This window comes from Hemitrygon akajei, chromosome 16 (assembly GCF_048418815.1).
Source record: "Hemitrygon akajei chromosome 16, sHemAka1.3, whole genome shotgun sequence".
Taxonomy (NCBI): domain Eukaryota; kingdom Metazoa; phylum Chordata; class Chondrichthyes; order Myliobatiformes; family Dasyatidae; genus Hemitrygon; species Hemitrygon akajei.
Genome location: NC_133139.1, coordinates 28,841,892 through 28,866,470, shown reverse-complemented (window position 1 = coordinate 28,866,470; position 24,579 = coordinate 28,841,892). Strand labels below are relative to the sequence as shown.

Here is a 24,579-nt window from a genome sequence, read left to right as displayed (position 1 = left end):
TTATTGATTCATTAAAGCACTTTTGGGAAACATTTAGAAGTAATCTGAGATGGCATCTGTACAGATTCTCAAAAGATCAATAGTCGAATCCCACTTCACACCCTACTCTGTTCCTTCCCCGCAAATTATCTGCACATGGATATAACAAATTCCCCTTTGGAACTACGGTAAAGTATTTGAAATGGACACTGATCACTGAGCCAAGTCACTAGTGAACATTAAGATGGTGCACTGTAAATTATACAGACCCTGATCTTTCATTGTCTAACAATTCCCATGCCCTTTAACAACGAGAGCTGAGTGTGGGACCCAGAATGTGATCCATTCACTGAAACCCAGCCCACAAGCAATTGCTTTTCTATGAAAATACGAATGAACAAATATGACAAATTAACGAATAATACGATGTAGTCCCTTGGAGGTCAAAACAAGCAAAACACAAATTATTTACTCTTTCCCATGTACAGAACAATTAACATCACTATTCTCATATAACATCCTTTCTCCAGTTCACATAAACAGATGTGATCACGGACATGTTTCATCAAGGAATAGAAGTTAATGTGGGGGGGGTGGGGGGGGGGGGCTGAGGTTATCAGACACATTGATTATATTAACTTAATTACACATCAAGCTCAGTTGAAAACATTTTAAATTCTCGGAGTTTAACATACAAATCAGAGGTTTGCCATGTCCAATGAAGGAGTTTCTAGGCACATCTGGGAGGTCTAAGCATATTAAAGTATTTTAACTTTTTTCTCCATCTTCTTTACCCACTCCTCCAATCTCTGCCTTCAACTAATTCCGCTTTTACAAGCGACAACTGTCGAGGCAATGAACTCTGGACTTCCTTCACTGCATCCTCTATCCCCCCCACCCCTCCTTTTAAAACAAGCTGTAAAACCCATTTTGTTAAACCTACTTTGTCAATCAAGATTTCGGTCACTTGTCCCTACATCCTATGTTGCTCTGTTACACTGTCTATAATACTCCTATGAAGCACCTCAATATCTATAATAATATCGCTAGATAAATGTAAGGATATTTCTAAAATAAAAGGAAATTCCTTAAACAATATGCATTCCTAGTATCAGAAATCTAGTATTCTTTAAATCAGTTAATTACAATCAAAATCCTTGCAGGACCAATTTGCTTGCAAAATTTTCAAGCTATGCTTCCAAAATCATAGATTGGAGTCTCAGCTCAAAATACCAAGGTTCATCATTGGGAAGCTCCATAAAACTTGAAGGGTCATCAGACTTGACCTCTTCTCTCCACACTCTTTAAAGTCCATCCTCACATTTTCTGTTTCTTCTCAGGAAGCGTATCAGGATCTCTCTCGAGCAAAAAGAAACAAACTGCTGGAGAATGTCAGTGGGTCAGGCATGATCGGCGGAGGATAACTGACCGTTGATATTCTGGGTCAAGACCCCTCATCTGGATGAGGTCTCAACTCCAGTCACGATGCCAAGTTGACTGGCTTTTGAGAGACTCATTTGGATCATGTCAATGGCAGCCTTTCGAAAGTCCACCAATATTTGCACTCCTCTCAATTCAATCACCCCTTGGGTGGACTAGTTCTGCCCAAGATTGCTCATTCACTATAAGCAGCAGCCACCTCAGATGACAAACCAGCTGAGGGACCTTTGCGCCTGCTGGAAAGCTTTGATGCTAAGCCAATTTGAACAAGTTTCAGATGCGGAACCAGTTACAAAGAGGCACATCCCATTGTCCCCACTTGTTTACACCAACGTGCAACATCGATTGAGGTATGGGAACTCTCTCTGGCAGGAAGGATAGTGAGGAGAAGGAAAAAAAAGAGGAAGGCTCATTTCGTAGGTGCTCAGTGCTAAACAAATTCCTTCTGAAGGAAAGGCTCAATGTGTTAAAGCTCCCCTGTGGCATCTAACCCAGGTGAACGTACAGAAACATGTTCACAGTGGAGAAGAGCATCATTTGCTGGAGTGCTGCAACAGACAGATGGTTGCAGAACATCGTTAACCCCTGGGGAAACCAGCATTGTCCCAAGGGGAGATCCTGTTCCTTAGCAAGTGGCAGATGGGCAGCTTTTAGAAATAGTTCTGAACTCCAATAATACTCTGCTAATAATGTGGCTGTAGGGAGTTCCTTAAAAACACTAAGAAGGGACGGGGAATGAGGCAATACTTACCAGTACTTGAGGGAAGTGAGCTAAGATTTTATAATGAGTTTTACTCGGACACTCAAAATCCACAACGCAAAAACAAAGGTTTTAAGTAGCTGAATTAAACTAAAAGTTATTTCACTTGGATTATGTCAACCTAGTTCAACGTACTTAAGCTATGGTTAGTTTGATTTACACCTTACTTAATACTAAATCTAGGCAAGACTGACTGAAGTACATAGCAAACATTGCATACGTAGGCTGAGAGCACGTCTTTAAGTAGTTATAATATCTAAGTGCCTAAGTGCATCCATCGTTAGGAGTTGTAATATTTTAGACTCTGGGATGACGTTCAGCAGAGTGCTCAAAGTTTAGTTTCTGTGATCATCTGTCAGAGACACAAGACAAAACAATTATCAAAAAATAATATAAGGTCAAAAATATTCATGCTGTCCTGGGCTCAGATTAAAATTGCTAACTGGAAAACAACTTTAAAACATACACAGAGTGAACACAGCATTATGTGCATCGTAGTTTACAGATGCCCCAAGAAATGGTTACTCAACATTTTAGCCCTGACTTGGCTCTTGGGGCTTCAAATGAGATTTGTACTTCCCTCCACCCCTAAAAGATACAATAATTACCACGTTACAGGCTTCACTCAATTGCCCCTCCCCACTCCTAAACAGGTGAACTTTACAATGGCAGCAGGGACCAGGGAAGTTCCCCAAAACTGGTTGGAAAGATAAGTTATGACGTTGATTTTGGGTCCTCTTGCGCCTTGGCCAGCTTCCGAAACCTCAGTGTTCCACCAGGCAGTTCATCTTGGCGTTGGAATGTTGCAACATGCCCAACATCACCCCGATAATGGTTTGGAGAGCCCTTCCCAACTGCTCAGCTGTGTAAGGCTTTCCCAGTGGAGGGACATGTATGAAAGCTGATCTCCCATGGCTCAGATGCAGAGAGGTATAGTAGGTAAAATCGCAGAGGTACCTGGGTGGACAGAGACAAGTCTGTGATCAATCATTTAGTAAGCGGTGCAGGAAGCAACTTTTCAGATCACTGCACCCGTGCTGTTGCTTACTCCCTCAACATAACTCCCTAATTGACATCTGTACCCCACAACACAAATTTCTCTTTTGTGATCATCCCCACTGAACACACTTCCACAACACTTCTGGGTCCTTTCCCAATTTCATTTAATCCATGCCCTATTGTCACACATACACACTAACTCAAACTGATTTACTTTATTCAAACAATTATAAATCTTTCCTGAGATTTTCTTAATTCTGCCGGGCTAGCTTCTAACTGTTGTCAGAATTTCTAGCTTTGGTTGTCATGTGATGCCCTCAAAAAGCAGTGTGTAGTGAAATACCTTACTGCATCAAAGAGGGAACTTAATTTCATGTTTGATTACACAGAATATTGATGACTTTAATATTAAAAATTTTATCCATTTTAGTATTCTTGTATCAAGTTATCTTTTTTTTTTTCACCAAAGCAGACAGGTACCAGGACTGATCACCAACTATTTATTCAGATAGAGGTACAGTATGAAGGGTCTTAAAGGAACAGAGGTGGTTATGGAAAGATAGAGTACCCAGAGCTGAAGAAATAGCTACCAGTGAAGCAAATAAAATTAGTAACAGGTGGCCATCAGAAAAAGACGGCGGAGATGTCCAGCTGCGTTAAGTTGCACATAAAGCTGAGAAAAAGGGGTCCCTGGAAGCCCCTTGAAAACAAGAGAGAGGACTAACAGAAACACACAAGAATATAGTTGGAGTAAACTACTTGGACCCTCAAGTCTGTCTGATCTGCTCCAGGCCTGAACTCGTCTGTGTCCATTTCACATAACCCACAATCCCCTGTTAAAGGTTGATCTAAAATCTACTTTAAATTACTCCGGTGATATTGGACTAGAAGGGAACAAGAACAAGCACAGCGCAAGCCACAAATGGATAGAGCTCGATTGACACAGTTTATCATGTCAAGAAGAAACAGAGGCACAGACTAGAATGTGTGCTGGTGAGCTGAGGCAGAACAGAACCCAGTAATGTCATGAGGGTACGGAGATGTGGTGCTTAAGTTTCTGGTTTAGCAGCCAAAGTCCCGAAACACTGGTCAAACAACACAAATCTGAATCTCACACAGCAACAAGAATATTTAAATTCAAGTAGTGAAATAAATCTGGAATATCACAAAGATACACAGATTCAAAAGGGTTTAATACGTGATAATTTACTTCCCACATCTTGCACTCTATGTTATGCTTAGTTTGATTGTTTAGTTTCAGCTGACACACTATCTCTACAATCTGAGACTCACTTTCTCAATATCCCTCAACCACCCCGTTATCCCAATGCTCAAAAGCCTTTATTAAAGTCAATTATTTAAACAGTATTTGATCAACTCTTGTGATGTAAGAGTGACGAACATAGGCTAAAGGGTCTATAGACTAAGTGTATAATTCCTTTTATCTAATATCTACAACGTACTTAACCCCAGTGTTGGCGCGTGGCCAAGTGGTTAAGGCATTCGTCTAGTGACCTAAAGGCTTGGTTGAGGCTGCGTGTGTGTCCTTGAGCAAGGCACTTAACCACACATTGCTCTGCGACGACACCGGCGCCAAGCTGCATGGGTCCTTAAGCCCTTCCCTTGGACAACATTGGTGCCGTGGAGAGGGGAGACTTGCAGCTTGGGCAAATGCCGGTCTTCCATACAACCCTGGCCAGGCCTGCGCCCTGGAAACCTTCCAAGGTGCAAATCCATGGTCTCTCAAGACCAACGGAGCCCTACACACACAGACTTAACACCCTCCCCACTTTTCCTGAATGAATCATTCCTCCCCCTTTAATTTGCCCTGCTTATTTGTCTTTATGTACCCAATTCACCCCTTTTCTTGCTCTAGTTTTCTACTTCTGGGAGGACCAAAATGAAGAGTGGTACAAGACCACATTCTAGCAAGTCACAGAGCAGTGCTCTGGTGGTTTCCCCACCTTCCTGCATCCTTTGACACCGAAATAACCACGTCTAGTTGTGGATCTGTGATCTTGTTGCAGACGACATCCATGTCGACAATGGATTCAAGGCAGTCCGGTCCTCCCTGAACGCAGCAGTGGCTGTCTGGGCAGTAGCAGCGATTGTCCAGCCCCTTGTAGCCCTGGTTGTGACCACATTTCTCCAAAGTCACAGTGGTGGCCATTCCCGAAACTCCGACGTGGATGAATAACTGAAAGAGTAACAATATATAACAAGCATTTGTTGGGCAGAGGCAGTTCGGAAAAGGCCCAAACTTTCTTCCTTGATTCCTATCATCTTTCCATTCCCATGTCCTGCTATGAACTTTTTCCCAGTCCCCAATACAATGCTTCCTATCACTACTTTTGACTCTTACTTCACTGCTATAAATCGACATTTCAATCACTTGGACACTTGACCTACTAATTTTTCTTCAGCATCTACAGCAAAACTCAACTTTTGAAGTGGAGGCTTTCCTCTGTCTAACTTGACTTTCAGTCTATGATGTTCTGCCAAACTTTTAATAAAGCCCTCCTCTTAAGAGTTTTTTAAAAAACCAGTGGATGCCCTGGGACATTGCTACAGACAAAAACAGAGCAGCACTTCTCCACCCGTTCAACACCGTACTTTCTACTCAATATAGTTTCATCCCTCCCTCTCGCTTTTTGCTGTTTCCTTCTGAAATCCAGCCTCCAGATCTGTTTTTCTTGCAGTACATATATATTTAACAATTTGCTCCTCATTCTATACCTTTTACTCATTTCCCTATACAATCAGTCAGCATGTAATTTAACACACTTGTAACCTCTGTTCAGTAGTACAGTCAATGGCCCAAAGTACTCAAAGGTCCAACAAGGAATTTAACACCAAGCCACATAAGGTTTATGCATGCAAAAACTTGGCCAATAAGAGACAGGTTTTAGATAAACCTTGTTAAGAGAAGGGTAAGGGATTTTCAGAGTTTAGGGTCTTCGCAGCTGAAAGCTTGCCTGTCAACAGAGGAGCAATTAACATGCAATTGGCCCAAGGTGGAGATGACCAGAAATCTTTGAAAGTTAGAGGAAATTAAAGAGACAGGGAACAGCAAGGCCAAGGAGGGATTTGAAAACACATTTGATTTCTACAATTATAAAGAACACACTTCACAACTCCAGTAATTTTTGTTTCCTCCTGGTTGGGCGTGAAGTTCACTTGGTCTCTCTACCAAGGTGGAGAGTGAGAGGGACCACATCTAGGTAGGAGGTAATGGAAACCAATGCAGTGTGAAAACTCAAGGGACTGTGTGCAGATATATAGATTTTAAGGCTTACTTCAAGAGTTCAAAGTAAACTGATTATCCAAGTACATATATGTCACCATATACTACCTTGAGATTCACTTTCTTGGAGGCATTCACAGTACAACACAAAATACAATCGATAAAAATCTGCACACAAAACTGACAAACAAGCAAAGTGTAAATAAAAAAAATAAAAATTACAGATAACCTGAGTTGTAGAATCCTTGAAAGCAAGTCCATAGGTTGTTAAATCAGTTTAGGGTTAAGATATCTGTGCTGGTTCAGGAGCCTGACGCTGAACCAGATGGTGTGGACTCCTGCCCCTACTTCAAACGCATCTCCTCCAATTATACAAAAAAAAAGCCAAACAACTGAGATGACTGTGCTTGTTTTTCCAAAAGCCAGCAAACTTAAATTTCTATAAACATCCTTGAGAATTAATAACAAACATTCTTGGAGAAATAATTAATTGGTCAGACAAAAATGAAGATATTGGGCAAAAATTCAATTATGGTGGCTAAACAATAGTCTAATGTTGGAGGCAAATTTCTAATCACAATACAATGGTTTAAATTAGATCCAAAAATGTCACTGGAGGGTTGCTTCTTGCACCTCATCTGTGAAACAGCTTTAATTCCTTCTCTTTAATGTCTCTTTTTTTTTCCTTTGCAAGGTGGATGGGGTTCTGGTGGAGTCCATGATCTACAGCTGCGCTCAGACTGCGGTTCTTTACAGTGGTGGTTCCCATTCCCAGAGTTCACTGACCGGCCATTTTCTCGATATCCTAAGGTGCTACACACCTTCAGGGTGAGGCCCTGTGGACCAGCCAATTCCATGCCAGTGTCAACAACAGGTGTCGCAGGAGAAACGGAACATCGCAAACAGCGTACTGGCTGTTAGGAGCCTTTGTACAGGCGATCACTCGCTCCCTCTCTCTCAATGACGGAGGAGTTTGCTGCTGATTCTCAAGTCGGAGACACATGGAATAAAAGTGACACAGCAGCCTGTAACATCATAATCAGCTCGCTGTGGCAACACCTCTCTGTCCTTTGTTACAGAGAGAGAGATCCTGTGGCATGTTGAATTGTTGGGTGAACAATTAGTTGTTGGTGCAGATCATGGTCTGTCTTTTGGGGGCTTTTTAAATGCTTGCTTGGTGGGTGGTGGGCGCTGAAATAAGTGGGGGGGGGGGGAGTTAATGCTTTGCAGCTGCCAGTGTGTGAGCGGGGCAGACGGGCAAGTGTTTTTCCGGTCATTCATTGGGGTTCTCTTGTCTTCATGGATGTCTGTGAAGAGTAAGAATTTCAGGTTGTATAACGTAAACATTCTCTGATGTTAAATGGAACCATTGAACCAAATGTTGGCCCAAACTCGCCAAATGAGCAACTACAACAGGAACTCAAGATTAGAGTCAGCTATGTAGCTCAAGTCTGCTCCATCATTCAATAAAATCACATTGATCTGCTCGCATGCCTTTCAGTTTCACTTTCGCGTTAGATCACTATTCTCATGGGCTTCAATCACTTAAGTCAGCAAGGTCACCAAGTTTGATTGGCAATGGAATTACCCAGTCTCTTCCTTTCTGGCTTGCATTTTGCAGTTAAAATAATTAAAGTTCAGTTATATTATGCAAGAAGAATGTGTCTAACCTCTGGATTATGGCGTTTCCACAGAGAAGGGATTAAATCCAGGACCTTCTGGTACTCCACTGGAATCTCATACACATATAGATTGACTTCGTCACCCAACCCAAGCTTCTGTAGTTCCTGCAATAGAGTCAGAAAGTAAAAGATGGCACACTGGCATCCAGTAGAAGCTGCTTGTCTTTGGAAACAGTGGGCTTAGAATACTCTGAGCACTAATGAGGGGTCCTTAATACTGCCATTTACAGTAGAAACTAACAATAGTTAAATTACTGGCTCTGATCCACCTCTCTACATTTATTAGCCCAAATTCTACCTTGGCTGCTGCAGAAATTTTAGAAAATTCCAGTAAGTACATAAAATTAGGAATTACATAAAATGAATAATAAAAGGTAGCCATAAAACTACTGCTCCCAAAAACATATCCAGTTTACTAATATCTTTATCTGGTCCGACTTCTACGTGATTCCAGATCCACTGATGTGATGTAACTCTGAAGTTCAGGACAATAAATACAGGAGTTGCTAGCAATATAGAGTATTTAAAAAGTTATAATTAGCATAGTTAATCTGTCAAGTTCAGGTAACTCAGTACCAATTGAGGCTGATGATTCCAGCTCTATTACTTGCCATGATGGAATTCAGCAGACCTGGTGGCCTGCGAGAGAGTATTTTCCAAGCTGAGACCATCCATCTACAGCCTCACTCTTTATCATCACTAAACTACTATAAAGAACAACCAAGTTCCTTCAATTCTTGCCTCTCGCAAATAATTTGTTTCACTCTACCAGTAATGTTTTGCCTTCTATTCTCTTCTTTTGCTGTTCATTAAACCCTATATCATTAACAAAGACTTTTGTAGCTCCAAGTCAAATTCTGTTTGTCAATTGCCTGCTCGTTGAATTGCATTGTAATACTTTGGGATTTACTTTGTAAAGGCATGACACCAAAGCAATTCATTATGAATGAGAACAAGGATATTGGATGCAGAGCTTGTGAAACACCAGGAACTGGAACAGCAGGGAAAATGTGACTCCCAAATTACTTTGCATTGGTTGTAATCAAACTAAATTTAATGTCAAGCCCTAATATTAAGATTGATGACTAAAAACTTGGTCAAAATTGTAGTTTTAAAGAGTTCCTTGGAAGAGAGTAGAATAGGGACAGGAACCCAACAGCAGAAGGCAGAGCCACCAATGATGCAGCAAGGCAAAACGGTCTAAAGCAACAGGCTGGGATAAAAACAATAAAGAAATCAGACCAACATGCACAAAATGCTGGAGCTACTTGGCAAACCAGGCAGCATCTATGGAAAAAGAGTACAGTCGATGTTTCGGGCTGAAACCCTTTGGCAGGACCCTGCTGGAGGGTCTCGAAATGTCGACTATACTCTTTCCCATAGATGCTGCCTGACCTGCCGAGTTCCTCCAGCATTTTGTGTGTGTTGCTTGGATGTCCAGCATCTGCACATTTTCGGTTGTTTTTGAAAGAAATCAGAGGACTAGAATAAAATTCAGAGGTAGGGAAAGTTGAGATTAGGCAGAAATTTGAAAACAGAGGCTGAGAATTTAAAAATGAAATATGTACTTCGCTGGAAACTGGTGAGAGTTCTACAAATACAAGGTGACAGATGAAGGAGTCAAAGGCAAATGTGGAGAGGGCAGAGCACACGAGGGCAAGGAGGAACAGGGCAGGGGTCAGGGCACACATGATGATGGGCAGCTTACAGTGTGGACAATGATTTGGATATACACACAACAGACAAAGGAGTCCAGCTGGACATGCACCGGAATAGTACAACCTAGAGTAATGAGCAAGATTTTGCAATGGAAATCATGCAAAGAATGATTAAACTGAACAAGATTATTTTAAAAACCTACAGATTAAAAGAATCTACCAATTGAAAATGATCACATCTTAATCATTTACATAACTACATAGTGCTAAATCAAAGGTTGCAAGATTTAGTGCATCTGCAGTTGATGAATGCATGAATTGTGTGAGTGTGTGTTAAATTTTAAGAGACAGCTGCCACCGATAGCTACAGACTGACTTAAATGATGTACATGTCCATGAACAGTCCATCTCACACTGCACAGAAGAGGATAGCCTGCACTATCATCCTTAAACAGAACAGCCCATCTGCTCTAACACAGTCCATAAAACATCGCAACAGTGGGATGGTGGAATGCCTCAAATCTTGACAATGAAAGTCTTTGTTGTTTCTTAATAACAAGCATTCAGGCTGATGACATGAATTGTGCCATTTTCTGTCATACGAGTTTCTCAACTCTGTCTGACCTACCCTCCCTCACCAAAGCCAAACAAACTCACAGCTGTACTCAACATTTGGCCAACCATTCCTCCCACCATTCAGCATGTCTGGCAATTGTGTGTAATACCTCCAGCTAAGCCCAAGGGGGCAGCTACGACAAGGATATTAATAAATTGCAAGGAACCAAACCCAACAAATATAAAACTGGCCACAATTACAAACAAAAACCATACAATACCAAGCTGAAGCACAGAATCCTAAATGAACATTTCTCAGTATAAAATATATATTTTATTCTAAAATAAAATGCACTAACTCATCATTACATGGGATAATAATTGTCAGGATAGGCCAAAATAGGAAGCCCTCTAAACCAAAAACTAACACAGCAGAACGCAATTCTAACCTCGGATGATGAATTCAGGTGCAGCAACTGTCTCCCCCATAGACACAATCAAATCCTTAGGAGATCTTCCCTCAATTTTCAACCCTGTAGTACCCCAGTTCGACCTTCTGCCCCAGATCCACAAGCAGAAATAGCTGGGCAGACCCAAAGTCGGAAGAAACATGCCCCAGTGAACTTATTTCTTCCTACAATGATTCCATCCTTTCTGCCCTGGTTTAGTTCCTTCCCACTTAGATCCGTGGCACCTCAGATGCTCTCCTCCACTTTGATGGTTCACAACTCCTGGATCCAACTGAATCATCTTCATTACATACAAACACAAGAGTGAGTTCTGATGAAGGGCCTCGGCCCAAATCGTTGGCTGTTTACTCTTTTCCATAGATGCTGCCTGGCCTGCTGAGTTCCTGCAGCGTTCTGTGTGTGTTACATCCATTATGTATAACTCTATACCTCCGTCCACCTCAAGAGGGCCCCAAGGGCCTTCTTTCTATTCTACCAACACACATTCATTTGTCTAAACTTGCATCACGCCAAAAGACACACAGTCACTTTCCCTTTCAACACTTTCACAACTCCCTGGCTGTACTCCCCATCTTATGTCACTTTACCCTGCATTCAGAGGATGCAACAGTTGTCTTCCACCTCTTCCCACCATCCAGGGACCCAAACTGTCCTTCCAGATGAAGCAGCAATTCACATGCACTTCTTTCATTCTCGTGAACTGCATCTGGTGCTCACAATGTGACTACTTCTACATTCGAGAAACCAAACACAGACTGAGTGGCTGGTATGCAGTGGACCTGCATTCAGTCCAAATGAGTGACTCAGAACTTCAAATTACTGTCATTTATTGTCCATCCCAATCACACGCCATTGTTGCAAACGGCTCAACACAACATTGAAAAGTAACTCCACAGTTTCCATCTGGGAATGTCACAGGCCACTGGACCACTGAATTCTCCAAATTTATGCAACTCACTCTTTGTCTGTATTATAACTCTGCTTTAATATCTGTCCTCTAAGAGGACCACAAAGCCGTTGCTGGGTTTGGAGGCTTGCGTGCCATAAAGACAGGGAGAGCAATGTTGGCGGGAGTCAGGGCTTCATGCTTTGGCTCTCGGTAGGGTCACCCACGTCAAACAGGTCAAAGGGTAGAGGCCAGATTAAGAGTGGTCCACCAGTCCTCCAGGTTCAAGGGGTTCAGCTAACAACACTGACTGTTACAACAAAATTGTTACGGAAACAACAATGAAGAATCTTTCTGCATCTGAGTGTGACGGTATTTGGGACTTGAGTGAAAACAGAGAGCTACTGACACGATGAAGGAAGCCCTGCACACCGCCAGAGATGGAGGACCTTCACTGCTGCCCTAAATGCCAGTGGTGAAATGGGCAGTAAGTAATACCTATAATCATTCTCAGCTCAGGTCTTTTTGTTGTGCTAGGATAGTCTAGTCTCCTGGGCATCATTCACAGCCTTGCTATTAACAACATGCTACACAAGACAAAGATTTGTGATTTAAACTGCGACATAAACTTGTTTGGTCTCACCCCATCGGAGATATTAATTGTTCCACTCAACCCTCCCTCAACTAGTGACAGAAAACTAACTTGTTTTCTTCACCCATTTCTGAAGGGCCTCACACCTGAAAAGTCCCTGGATGTAATCTCACCTGATGGCTGCTTCCAGTACTTTTTTTTTCTCAGATTTCCAACATCTGTAATATTGGTGATTTATATTAATGTGCATTTGATTCATTGTTGACAGATGTATGTATTTTTTTAAAATAAGACTTACAATGCCAAAGATGTTGGTTGTCAGGAGCGCAATCCTGTTTGTCTCATTAATTCCCTCATTTCCCTGTACCAATGCAAAGTATTCCCTCGCATACACGTCTATTAACTGCCCTTTCAATTAATTTTTTCCACTTACTTATGTCAATTAGTAACGGACATTTCTAAATGACTAACCAGCACATTTTTGGAACACGCAGAAGAATTAGTTGCAGTCTGGGATAGCACCTGATGTCAGGATTAAACCGCCAAAGATAAGTTATCAGAAGCTTGTTGAAAGGGGCAAGTTTTAAAAGAGAGAGAATTCTGGTAGATTAGGAGGTTAGGGACTTCCGGTGACGCCATGATTCAGTATTGACCTGCCTTGCATTCCCTCCCACGAAACTCAAAGAATAATAGCTGTTTTAGTTACTTTCGACCATCTATGAAAGATGTTTTTGCTAAGCAAAGAGTAGAGGAACACCAGTATGGCATCTCAGACTTCAAAACACACTGGAAAACAAGAAATACAAATGGAAAGTAAAGACAAGAAGATACAGCTAGCACCAGAACAGGCTGAAGCTAGCAAAGACGACAGGAGAAAGATATGGCCATGATACTACAGGAGTTGAAAGAGCTGAGAAAAGAAAATCAAGAGTGATTTTCAGACACCTTTCCGACCCCCCACACACTCCTCTAATCCCACTACAGTCCATATTCTTCAGCCTCCAGTAAACATGGATTCAAACTCTGAATTCAGACACATTCACACAGTCATTAGGCCTCCATCTAACCCAGCAGACTCACAGTGATATCCAGACACAAGTCTCTGTCCCAAGGGCCTCAACTTGAGTTGAACTGACTATTTCATACATTCTTCACATATCTGAGTGAAAATCTTTATGGTACGTGCAAATTATAATAATTTGTAAGAAATAGTATGTACAGTAATATCTACAACAGAACAGAAATAGCTTAGAAATACAATTGTGTCAGCGTGAATTAAGCAGTTTGATGGCCTGGTAGAAGAAGCCGTCCCGGAGCCTGTTAGTCCTGGCTTTTATGCTGCGGTACCATTTCCCAGATGGTAGCAGCTGGAACAGTTTGTGGTTGGGGTGACTCGGGTCCCCAATGATCCTATGGGCCCTTTTTAAGCACCTGTCTCTATAAGTGTTCTGAATAGTGGGAAGTTCACATCTACAGATGCACTAGGCTGTCTGCCTTCTGCAGAGTCCTGCGATGAAGGGAAGTACAGTTCCCATACCAGGCAGTGATGCAGCCAGTCAGGATGCTCTCAATTGTGCCCCTGTAGAAAATCCTTAGGATCTGGGATCTCATGCCGAACTTCTTCAACCATCTGAGGTGAAAAAGGTGCTGTTGTGCTTTTTCACCACACAGCCGGTACGTACAGTCTAAGTGAGGTCCTCGGTGATGAGTATACTGAGGAACTTAAAGCTGTTCACCCTCTCAACCCCAGATCCATTGATGTCAATAGGGGTTAGCCTGTCTCCGTTCCTCCTGGACTTTGATTCGACCCTCCAAGTCTAGAGGGTCTTTGAGTCTGTGGACTGGACAATGTTCAGGGATTAATCTTCAAATCTGAACAAATACACCTCAGATATCACCGACTTCAACATGACCTGTGTGGATGAGTGTGGCCTTGGAGAAAATACCAGACATACCCAAACCAAAAGCCTTGGATATCCCAGGAGATTCATAGACTTTTGAGGGGTAGAACTGTGGCATTCAAGACTAGAGATCCTGAGCTATACAAGATGTCCAGGCCTAACTTATGAAAAGCTATTTTAAGAGCAAAAAACAATTCCAATTGAGGTTAGAGATTGAATCGGATGCACGTCAACTCTGGCAGGGTTTGCAGGCCATTACTTCCTACAAAGCGAAACCTAACATCATGAACGCCTGTGAAGCTTCGCTCCCAGATAAACTCAACACCTTTTAGGCACGCTTTGAAAGGGAGAATAAAACCACACCGGAGCAGATCCCTGCGACATCCGGTGACCCTGTGATCTGATGTCAGCCTCTGAGAAGGTGAACCCTCACAAAGTATTGGACCCTGATGGTGTACCTGGTGGGGCTCTGAAAACCTGTGCCAACCAACTGGTGGGAGTGTTCAAGGACATCTTCAATCTCTCACTGCTGCAGTTGGAGGCTCCCACCTGCTTCAAAAGGGTGACAATCATACTAGTGTCCAAGAAGAGCAGAGTGACCTACCTCAATAACTATCATCCAGCGGCACTCACAACTACTGTGTTCAACTGCTTTGAGAGTTTTGTTATGGCTAAAATTAATTACTGAATAATCAAGGACCACAACCCACTGCAATTTGCCTATCACCACGTTGGGTCTGCAGCAGATGCAATCTCACTGGTTCTCCACATGGCCTTGGATCACTTGGAAAATAGTAAAACCTACATGAGGCTGCTTGCTGTTTATTGATTACAGCAGTGTCCAACACAATCATACCCCTCAGTTCTGACCAACAAGATCCAAAAGCTGGGTTTCTGCATCCGACTCTAACTGGACCCTTGACTTCGACAGGGAGACCAGTCTGTGTGGATTGGAAATAACATCGCCTCACTGACAATCAACGCAGGCACACCTCAAGGTTGCATGCTTAGCCCACTACTCTACTCTCTCTACACCCACAACTGTGTGGCTAGGCACAGCTCAAATGTCATCCAGAAATTTGACAACCATATAACTATTGCTGGCAGAATTTCAAAAGGTGGTGACGCGGCGTACAGGTGCAAGATAAATCAGCTGGTTGAGTGGTGTCACAGCAACCACCTTACACTCAACATCAATAAGACCAAGGAATTGATTCTGGACTTCAAGGGGGGAAAGTTGAGGAAACACACACCAGTCCTCATCAAGGAATCAGCAGTGGAAAGGGTGAGCAGTTTCAAGTTCCTGGCTGTCAACATCTCTGAAGATCTATCCTGGGCCCAATATATTGATGCAATTATGAAGAAGGCACGATGGTGGCCATATTTCATTAGCAGTTTGAGGAGACTGGGTATGTCACTAATGATGTTTACCAATTTCTACAGATGTACCAAGGTGAGCATTCTAACTGGTTGCATCACCATCGGGTATGGAGGGGTCACTGCACAGGACCAGAAGAAGCTGCAGGAAGTTACACACTCGCCCACCTCCATCTTGGGCACCAGCCTCCCCAGCATCATGGACACCTTCAAAAGGTGGCATCCATCATTAAGGATCTCCACCACCCAGTACATACCCTCTTCGCATTACTACCATCAAGAAAGAGATTCAGAAGTCCGAAAACACACACTCAATGTTCAAGAACAGCTCCTTTCCCTGTCATCAGATTTCTGAATGGACGATAAACCCATTGACACTTCCTCACTGCCCCTCTCTTTGCACTACTTAATTTATTTTTGCATTCATATACATAAACACACACAGATAGTACTTTATAGATGTTATGTTATTATGTACTGCAATGTACTGCTGCTACAAAACAACAAATTTCACAACCTATGCTAGTGATACTACACCTGATTCTGGACTTCAGTTCTTACAGGAACCACCACTCACTGGAACTCCAGACCTGCTGTTGATGGGACCCTGAAAACCAGTTCTCATTGGTTTGTGAACGCAGGGGGCCTTTGGACCTTGTTCCTCCTGCCTGCATGAAACTCCGACTCTGGAACCTGCCGACAACTCGCTGAACCTGGGGTATCACCAGCCTTTGCCCAACGCTGGTGTGTGGCCAGACATCCCAGCCCGGTCTGCTGATGTATCACATCAACATTGCTGTCCTCTGAATGTGGAGCAGAGACTGAGACACAAGACTCTGGCTTGCCCTCCAAGTCCACCTCCAACCCCCAACATCCCTGTCCTTAAAACCTTGACCTGACCACCAACTTCCCTCTGTGTCCCCAAAACTACCCCCACAAACTAAAATAAAATACACTCCAAAACAACTAAAACTTCACCGTGATCTCACCCGAGGTCACAGCTCATTGCCATCTTGAGAATGCCAAACATGATGAGGCACGCACAAACTGAATGCTATCAGCACTACAGACTTCTCAGCCCTCCTAGTGCTCCAGAAGAACAGGTGCTGCTTGGCCCAACTTAAACCTGTGCGCTCTGCTTCATTACGTCCTCAGCCATGGGAGTAATTCATCTGTCAAGTCTATCCGGCAACTCTATCACCTCTTCCAAATTTATCCCTCAATCACAGAACCATTCTGATCGTTTGGTTGGTCACCCCAATGCCGTCACGTTCTTCTGAAAGTCCACTGAACAGAACTGGAACAACATTCCAGTTATAGTCAGGATGTTGTTTTATAAGAGCTAAGCATGACTCTGGCTTTTACATTATGTCTCAGTTTATGAAGCCTAGGAGCCAGTGTCCTTTTAAGCCCTGCCTCGTTCAGTTATGTGTATACATCAGATCTCCATTGCTAAATCACTCCTACAACTGTATCCTTCACATTTTAGATTCACATATTCATAGTTATACAACACCAAAAAAGGCTCTCCTGTCCAACTCATCCATGCTGATCAAGTAACCCATCTATGGTATTCTTATTAGCTTGTTTGACCCGTTTGACTTCAAACCTTTCCGACCATGTCCAAATGTCTTATAAATGTAGTAAGTATATCTGACTCTGGCAGCTCTTTCCGTAAACTCTCCACCCTTGAGTGAAAAACTTGCCCCTCAGATCCTCTGAAAACTCTGCCTCTAGTTTCAGATTCCCTATCCTGGTAAAAAAAGACAATCTGCCCTATCTCAGCACCTCAAATTTTTATGAGGTCACCATTAAGCCTCCTCTGCTCCAGTGAAAACTGCCCCAGTCTATCCAATCTCTTAATAAGCTCTGCAGTCCGGGCTACTTCACTGTGAATATTTTCTGCACCCTCTCTAACTAATTGTGTCCTTCCTATAGTGTGGTGTCTAGAACTGCAAAGAAAACTCCAACAACAATTTGCACAGCTATAACATGATGTCCCAATTCCTATACTCAGTGCCTCAGCTGATGAGGTCAAACATCCCAGACACTTTCTTTACTACCCTCTTCTACTATTACTATAAAACCAATCTGCTACCTCAGCCTGGAACCCACATCTTCTCACCTTCTGGATCAGCCCACCATTCAGAACCTTCTCAAAGGCCTTGCTAAGATCCACACAAGGAATGTCCAATGCACTGCTCTCACCAATCTTCTAATCACCTTTTCACCTTCATGAGAAACAATCTTCCACGAACAAGGCCATGCTAACTATACCCAATCAGTCCTCGTCTTTCCAAGGGCAAATATATACTGTATTTACGGGTAATCCTCTCACCAAAGGCTCGTAATGAGTTAGCTATTACTGTGAATACAAACTAACAGGAACATAACTCGAAAATGCACGGAAGTAACAATGGAAGGCCATTTCCAATAAACAAACACGCTTAGGATAAATATGATTTGGGTAAATACTTTCTCCAAGAACGTGTGATAACTAATTAAACATTATCTGTACATTCTCCGTGAGGCCATTGCCTGCATGAGGATTTTCAGACAACAGTATCTGTCCTTCCAAACGAGTTCATGTTCTTCTGCCAAGTTTAATGTCCATTTCCAATGTCCTTATTTCTCCTCCTCCATCAAAAAAACTTGTGCGCTCTCTCCAGATAATGGCTACCCCTGATCTGGGGATCTTATTGGCCAAATGTTAATAAGACAATCCTATTGACTAATTCAACAAGCCTAACTTATCAATTAACTGAATTACTTGATTGTATAATTAAAAGAACACATTGCATTGAGAAAATCTGCAGAAAATAAAATACCCAACAGCATAACTGTATTTATACAATAAGGCATCACCTAGTTCAGGGTATTACACGTGCTCCACTGATGCATGGTGCCAATCTTGTTGCTTCTAATGCTTCACTATGGTGTATTAGATTTCATTTTCCTTATGTCAGTCCATCTACTGCACTTCCAAGTCACAGGCTGCAGATTTAAAAATTCTTTGAACCTCGATAATTAATAAAAAATCTGGAAAATCAGTAACCCCAGCACCGACCTGCAAAGAGTTTTCCACCTCCGAAAACAATTTAACACTGTTTCATACCCAATTCTATTTTCTTATCCCTGCTGCCTCTGGGGCTTGTTTGATGGGTTTCAACCTTCCTGCAGGGGAAAAACATGTCTTGTCAGCAAGTATTTGATGGTGATGTTGGAAATCAATAATCCCAGGTCCAAGGGCATCATTTCAGGAGTCCCTCAGCCCAAATCACCTCTAGTTGCTTAATCAATTACCCTCCTTCTACCCCAAGGTCAGAAGTAGGATACGCCACTGATGACTACATAAAGTTCAATTCCATTTGCCACTCCACAGGAGATACAGCAGCACACGTCTGGACACAGGGAGATCCGGATAACATTCAGGCATGAGCTGATAAGTGGCAAATAAAACGTATGTCACAAAAATCCCAGCAATGACCATTGATGACAAAGGAGTCAAACCACCCACTACCAACATTCCTCTTATTGAGGATTCCGGGGAGGGCGGGGGTAGGGAAGGTCACCAATGACCAGAAACTAACAGATCAGCCACACAAACTGCAGAGCCACAAGAGCAGGTCAAAGTTTGGGTTATCCTGCATTGGGAGATGCATCTACTGACATCCCAAACCCCAATACGAGGCACGTCAGGAGCACGATGGACTATTTCTCACTTGTTTGGGAAAGTACAGTGCCAACAAAACTGAAGCTGAACAATTCAAGACACCTTGCTGTTTATTCCCTCTGTCACTGATGCAGCGGTAGCAATGTGCACCATCTACACAGTTTTCTAGACTACTCTACCCTCCAGCTCCTTGTGCTCTCTACCATCGCACAATCTGCAGATGCTGGAAATCCAAGCAACACACACAAAATGCTGGAGGAACTCAGCACACCAGGAACTCATTGAATAGGCAAGGGTAGCAGGTACACAGCAACACCATCAACTGAATGTTTCCTCCAAGTTTCCAGACACACTCACTTAAAGACACATCACTCAATTTAAATCCTCAGACTTCCTTCTCAATAGCACACTACAAGAGTCTTCATCAGAAGGACTACAGCCATTCAAGGAAGTTGACTAGCTCTTTCGGTGGCAGTTTAGGAATGGGCATAGATCTTAAAAACTGAAATCGAGTCCAGGCACAAGTCAGTCTCATTAACTCTCTCTGAAGCCGATCACAGCTGATGCTCAGGTACAACTCCCGTGGCATGACTGATGAGGGAAACAGCGAGTTCAGCAAAAATTCAAGACACAGGATGCAGTGGTTTACTGGGCAAGATTTCAATGGAAATAAGTAAATTAAATGCAGATCGTCTTCACCATTCACAACCTAGCATGGTGGCAAGAATTTGCAATCTGTTATCATTCAGTACAGAGCATGAACCAGCCTGGGCACCTTTCCATCTTATTAAAAATTTAAGTCCAGCAGACTAATTTCACAGCTGAAGGACAAGGGGAAGCAGTATAAAGGATCAATACATACGAAAGAATACTAATTAAACTCTGCAGCAATCTGAATAGTCTACAGTTGCCTAGTGAATGAAATGCAAAAGACCCTATCAGCTTGCACCAGGGAAAGGTCCCATACCAATATTTCAAATGCAAACGGGGTTTGCCCATCATATCAACAAAACCACTCAATTGATTTTTCTTATGTCAGTCAAAATGTTGTTTGTGGAGAACAGTGCTGCACAGCTTGGCTGCAAAATTCCCTACATTCTCAGCAACCATAGTCTAAAAGTGAAGTGCTTTGATGTTACCCAAGATGGTGACTGACATATTGAAAGTTAATTATTTCTAAATGCTTGCCATAGATATGGATTCTATTGGTTTGATTTTTAGTGCAACTTCAGCATATAAACACCAGTCTGTCCATTTGAAGGGGTAGCAGTTTCAAAGCGAGCTAGCTCAAATTCTATAGCCAACATGCGTAATAAATGTAAAACCTGTAACCACCGCTCACCAATGACATCATGAAAAATATATTGCAGCAAAAATTTGGATCACAAAACCACAAAAGTGCTAAGGGAGTGGTGCTGAAGGGGGCGGGATCATGCTGGATCAAATAGCTGGCTTCAACTCCCAAGTTTCTTGTTCAATTCACAAAATGCTTTTTCCTAAACTCCAGAAATCTATTTCAGCCTTGAACTTATTTCATAACTCAGCATCTCGGCCATTGTGGATGCAGAATCTCAAAGACTCACACAAGGCCAAGGCAAAGAAATTCTTTAACTCAACCTTCAATGATGGCCTCTTTGGCCTGAGACAATGCTCCCTACTTCTCAATTCCCTCTCAGAAGAGGACATAAAGACAGCATTTACCTTCAAGTCTCCTCAGAATCACCTGGTATACAGGAAATTAACCCCCATTCCTCTGAACTCCAGTGCATGAAGGCTCAACTTATGCAGGCGGCTGACAGCGGCGAATGCAGCCCAGCCCATTGTAGGTACAGTACCGACATGAGACTGCCTCAACAAGGCTGCATCTGTCAAGGATCCCCACCTTTCATGTCATGTCCTCTTCTTGCTGCTACCATTGGGCACAGCACCAGGCACACGAACAGCTACCTCCCTGCTACTATTAGGTTCTTAATCGACCTGCACAATTCCAATCAAATCTAATCTAAAGAGTAAAACAAAACAGGAGGGTTATGGGCTGAGTGCAGGTCGGTGGGACTAGGTGAGAGTAAGCGTTCAGCACGGACTAGAAGGGCCAAGATGGCCTGTTTCCGTGCTGTAATTGTTATATGGTTATAAAACATGAAGCATCCCTTGCATGACCAGACTTGGCATTATTGTCATCTTGAATATCTGATCTCTTTTTGTTTCTTCACTATCGTGCACAGTGAGTGTAACTTTTGCTGTGTTCTCTGAACCTTAATGCCTGTGGCATTGCTGTAAGCTTTCATTGTAGTCATACCCTCACTATACACTCATTAATGCAAATATCTAATCAGTTAATCATGTGGCAGCAACTCGATGCATAAAATCACGCAGACATGGTCAAGAGGTTCAGTTGTTCAGACCAAACAGAATGGGGAAGAAATGTGGTCTAAGTGACATTGACCGTGGAGTGATTGTTGGTGCCAGACAGGGTGGTTTGAGTATCTCAGAAACTACTGATCTTTTGGGAATTTCACGGGAACAGTGTCTGGATTTACAGAGACTGGTGTGCAAAACAAGATTCATCCAGTGAGCAGTTCTGTGGGTAAAAACACCTTTTTAATGAGAGAGGACACAGTAGAATGGTCAGATTGGTTCGCGTTGACAGGAAGGTGATAGTAACTCAAATAACCACACACAGCAACAGCAGTGTGCAGAAAAGCATCTCTGAACGCACAACGCATTGAACCTTGAAGTGGACAGACCACAGCAAAGGACCGTGAACATATACTCAGTGACTACTTCATCAGGTACAGGAGGTGTACCTAATAAAGTGGCTACTGAGTGTATTTATGCACATGATCTTGAATTTTATGTACCGTTTCAGATGTGCTCTTACCAAACCTCTCCAGTATTATTAAGAATCCCTCCTTTTCATTCTAAGCGCTACACAGAAAAAATAATCACCAGTTTACACAAAATATCCATTAACCACTTCATAATCCTATGAATCAGCTGAATTCTCAACCAAATGTATTCCGGCATGGTTTTCACAACCTTGAGGATGCATGATTTGACAAAGAAGCTAATGAAGTATATTTGAAATACTGCATCGGTAATGATGCAGTACGCACAGCAAGCTCCCATGATAACTATTGCCCGTGAGACAAGGTTCAGATTTCTTCTTCAAAATACTGTATTAGAATCTTTCACGTCAACCTGAGCGTGCAGCAGGGAACCTGGGCTGAAAATTTCATCCAAAGATAACACATCTAGGTAAAAAGCAACATACCCACTAAACTCTCTGAAGTATGTATTGTTCTTCCGAGGCACTTGAATACATTAATTTCTGACGGAGGCAAGAGAGGAAGCACCATCTCAGACTGCAATGGGCTCTGCTGCTTAGAAGACATCAATAAAACCAACACCTCTGGAAAAGATCAATGGATGGCATCACAATCCCACCGATTCTATGGAGCATCAGGTTATTTCTAATCATATGCAGAAAGGAGAACAGAAGCTAAGCAGCAACAATCATCCTTTTTTATAATTCTAGCAGCTCCAGGACAATCCTGCTCAACAATATCTCCGCTTCCATAAATATTTTGGCAGAACAACGTTTAAAAAGGTCGCACAGCTACCAAACCAATTAAATTACCTTTATAAATAAGAATTTAAGACAACTGGTAAATTTGGAATAAGTAACGCTTTGCCTAGACTGGCATTTCTGGCGCAGACGAAGTGCATTTAAAGATGTAGCCACTCCATAAGCGACTGATTTTAAAAGGCAACTTTCTGATTGATGCTCCTGTGATTAAAATGCAGATGCTGTTGCCGTGGGGAACAGACGTCTGGTGACTTGCCTTTGTGTTGGTTCATTCCCGCTGCCTGCTGTCTGGAATTGTGTTAACAACACGAGTGTGTGTGTGCGTGTGTGCGCGTGCGTGTGTGTGTGTGTGAGAGAGTGTGTGTGTGAAGATGAAGGCTTGAAAGGGGCTGAAGTAAAAATCACTTCAGTAATTAATCCCAAGTCATCATTGTATTCATCGGAATAAGCTGATGATGTTAATGTAACAATGTCTGCCTGCATTGTGCCAGAAACTACTTTTTAAATCAGACTCAAAATCCTCTAGTGTTGATACTGTTAGTTGATATTAAAGCTTACACAGCCTACTTTTGATTTGAACAAAGGCAAACTCACTCGTGAAAACTCTAAGTTTATACAAAAAGCAACCCAACACTTAGGAAGCAAGCACAATATTGCGCCTTCAATAAAGATCTATTTGTCCTACCAAAATCATCCTGCTCCACCTGGTCCATAAATCAGGTTCAGACCTACGACCTGACAATGGCACCACTGTTGCAGTGAGCTCATGACATTTTTACTCCAGAGGTCACAAGCAAAAGCTCCTTGCAGTAAAAGGGATATTTTTAGAAGAAGTTTTAGATGACAAAATGCAAGTAATCTGTGCTAGCCCTGAGATTCTGATGTACATACCCTTCACAGCAAATCTAATACCTCTAAAGTGTAATTATGGGAACATAGCCTACTTCAAATTTCCCCTGCACCAAATCATCTCTTAAAAACCAAGAATTTAGACCATAAGATACAGGAGATAAATTAGGCCATTTGGCCCATCAGGTCTGTTCTGCTATTTCATCACGGCTGATCCAATTTTCCTCTCATCCCCAATCTCCTGCTTTCTCCCCATATCCCTTCGTGCCGTGACCAGTCAAGAAACCCCTGCCTTAAATGTACATAAAGACTTTGCCCCCACAGCTGCCTAGGACAATGAATTCCACAATTTCATTACTTTCTGCCAAAAGAAATTCCTCATCTCATTCTAAAAGGATGGCCCTCTATTCTGAGGCTGTCCCCTCTGGTCTTAGACTCTCCAACCATAGGAAACATTGTCTCCACCCACTCTATCAAGTCTACCTTTCAGCATTCGATGTGTTTCAATGAGGTCACCTCTCAATCTTCTGAATTCTAGTGAATACAGGGCCAGAGCCATCAAACACTCTTCATATGACAAGCCATTCAATCCTAGAATCATTTTTGAAAATTCCTTGAATCCTCTCCAGTGTCAGCACATCCTTTCTAAGATAATAGGCCCTTTGCACCAATTTTCTCTCCATTTAGAGAATAGTCAACCCTTTAATTTCATCTACTAAAGTGCATGACCATACACTTCCCAACACTGTATTCCATCTGCCATTTCTAAGCCGTTCTATAGCCTCTCTACTTCATAGCATATGCAAACTTTTCAACAAAAGCCATCAATTCCATCATCCAAGTCACAGACATATAACGTAAAAAGAATCGGTCCCAACACAGACCCCTGTGGAACACCACTAGTCACTGGCAGCCAACCAGAAAA

The 24,579-nt window shown here is 42.4% G+C and overlaps 1 protein-coding gene across 3 annotated transcripts in view; it reads right to left on the bottom strand.

Annotated features, from left to right (window-relative positions):
- Positions 1 to 415: 415 nt before the first annotated feature.
- Positions 416 to 24,579, bottom strand: part of pgpep1 (pyroglutamyl-peptidase I) — a 37,249-nt gene continuing 13,085 nt past the window's right edge. For 2 of the 3 annotated variants that reach the window (XM_073068563.1, XM_073068561.1), the window contains exons 3-5: positions 8,093 to 8,209; positions 5,143 to 5,375; positions 416 to 3,136 (exon numbers count right to left, since the gene is read on the bottom strand). In XM_073068563.1, coding sequence (XP_072924664.1) covers positions 2,944 to 3,136; positions 5,143 to 5,348 — 399 coding nt within the window. In that variant the 5' untranslated portion in view covers positions 5,349 to 5,375; positions 8,093 to 8,209 and the 3' untranslated portion in view covers positions 416 to 2,943. Of the gene's footprint in view, positions 3,137 to 5,142; positions 5,376 to 8,092; positions 8,210 to 22,490; positions 22,629 to 24,579 lie in introns of all 3 variants that reach the window. The other variant, XM_073068562.1, reaches the window with a different exon arrangement.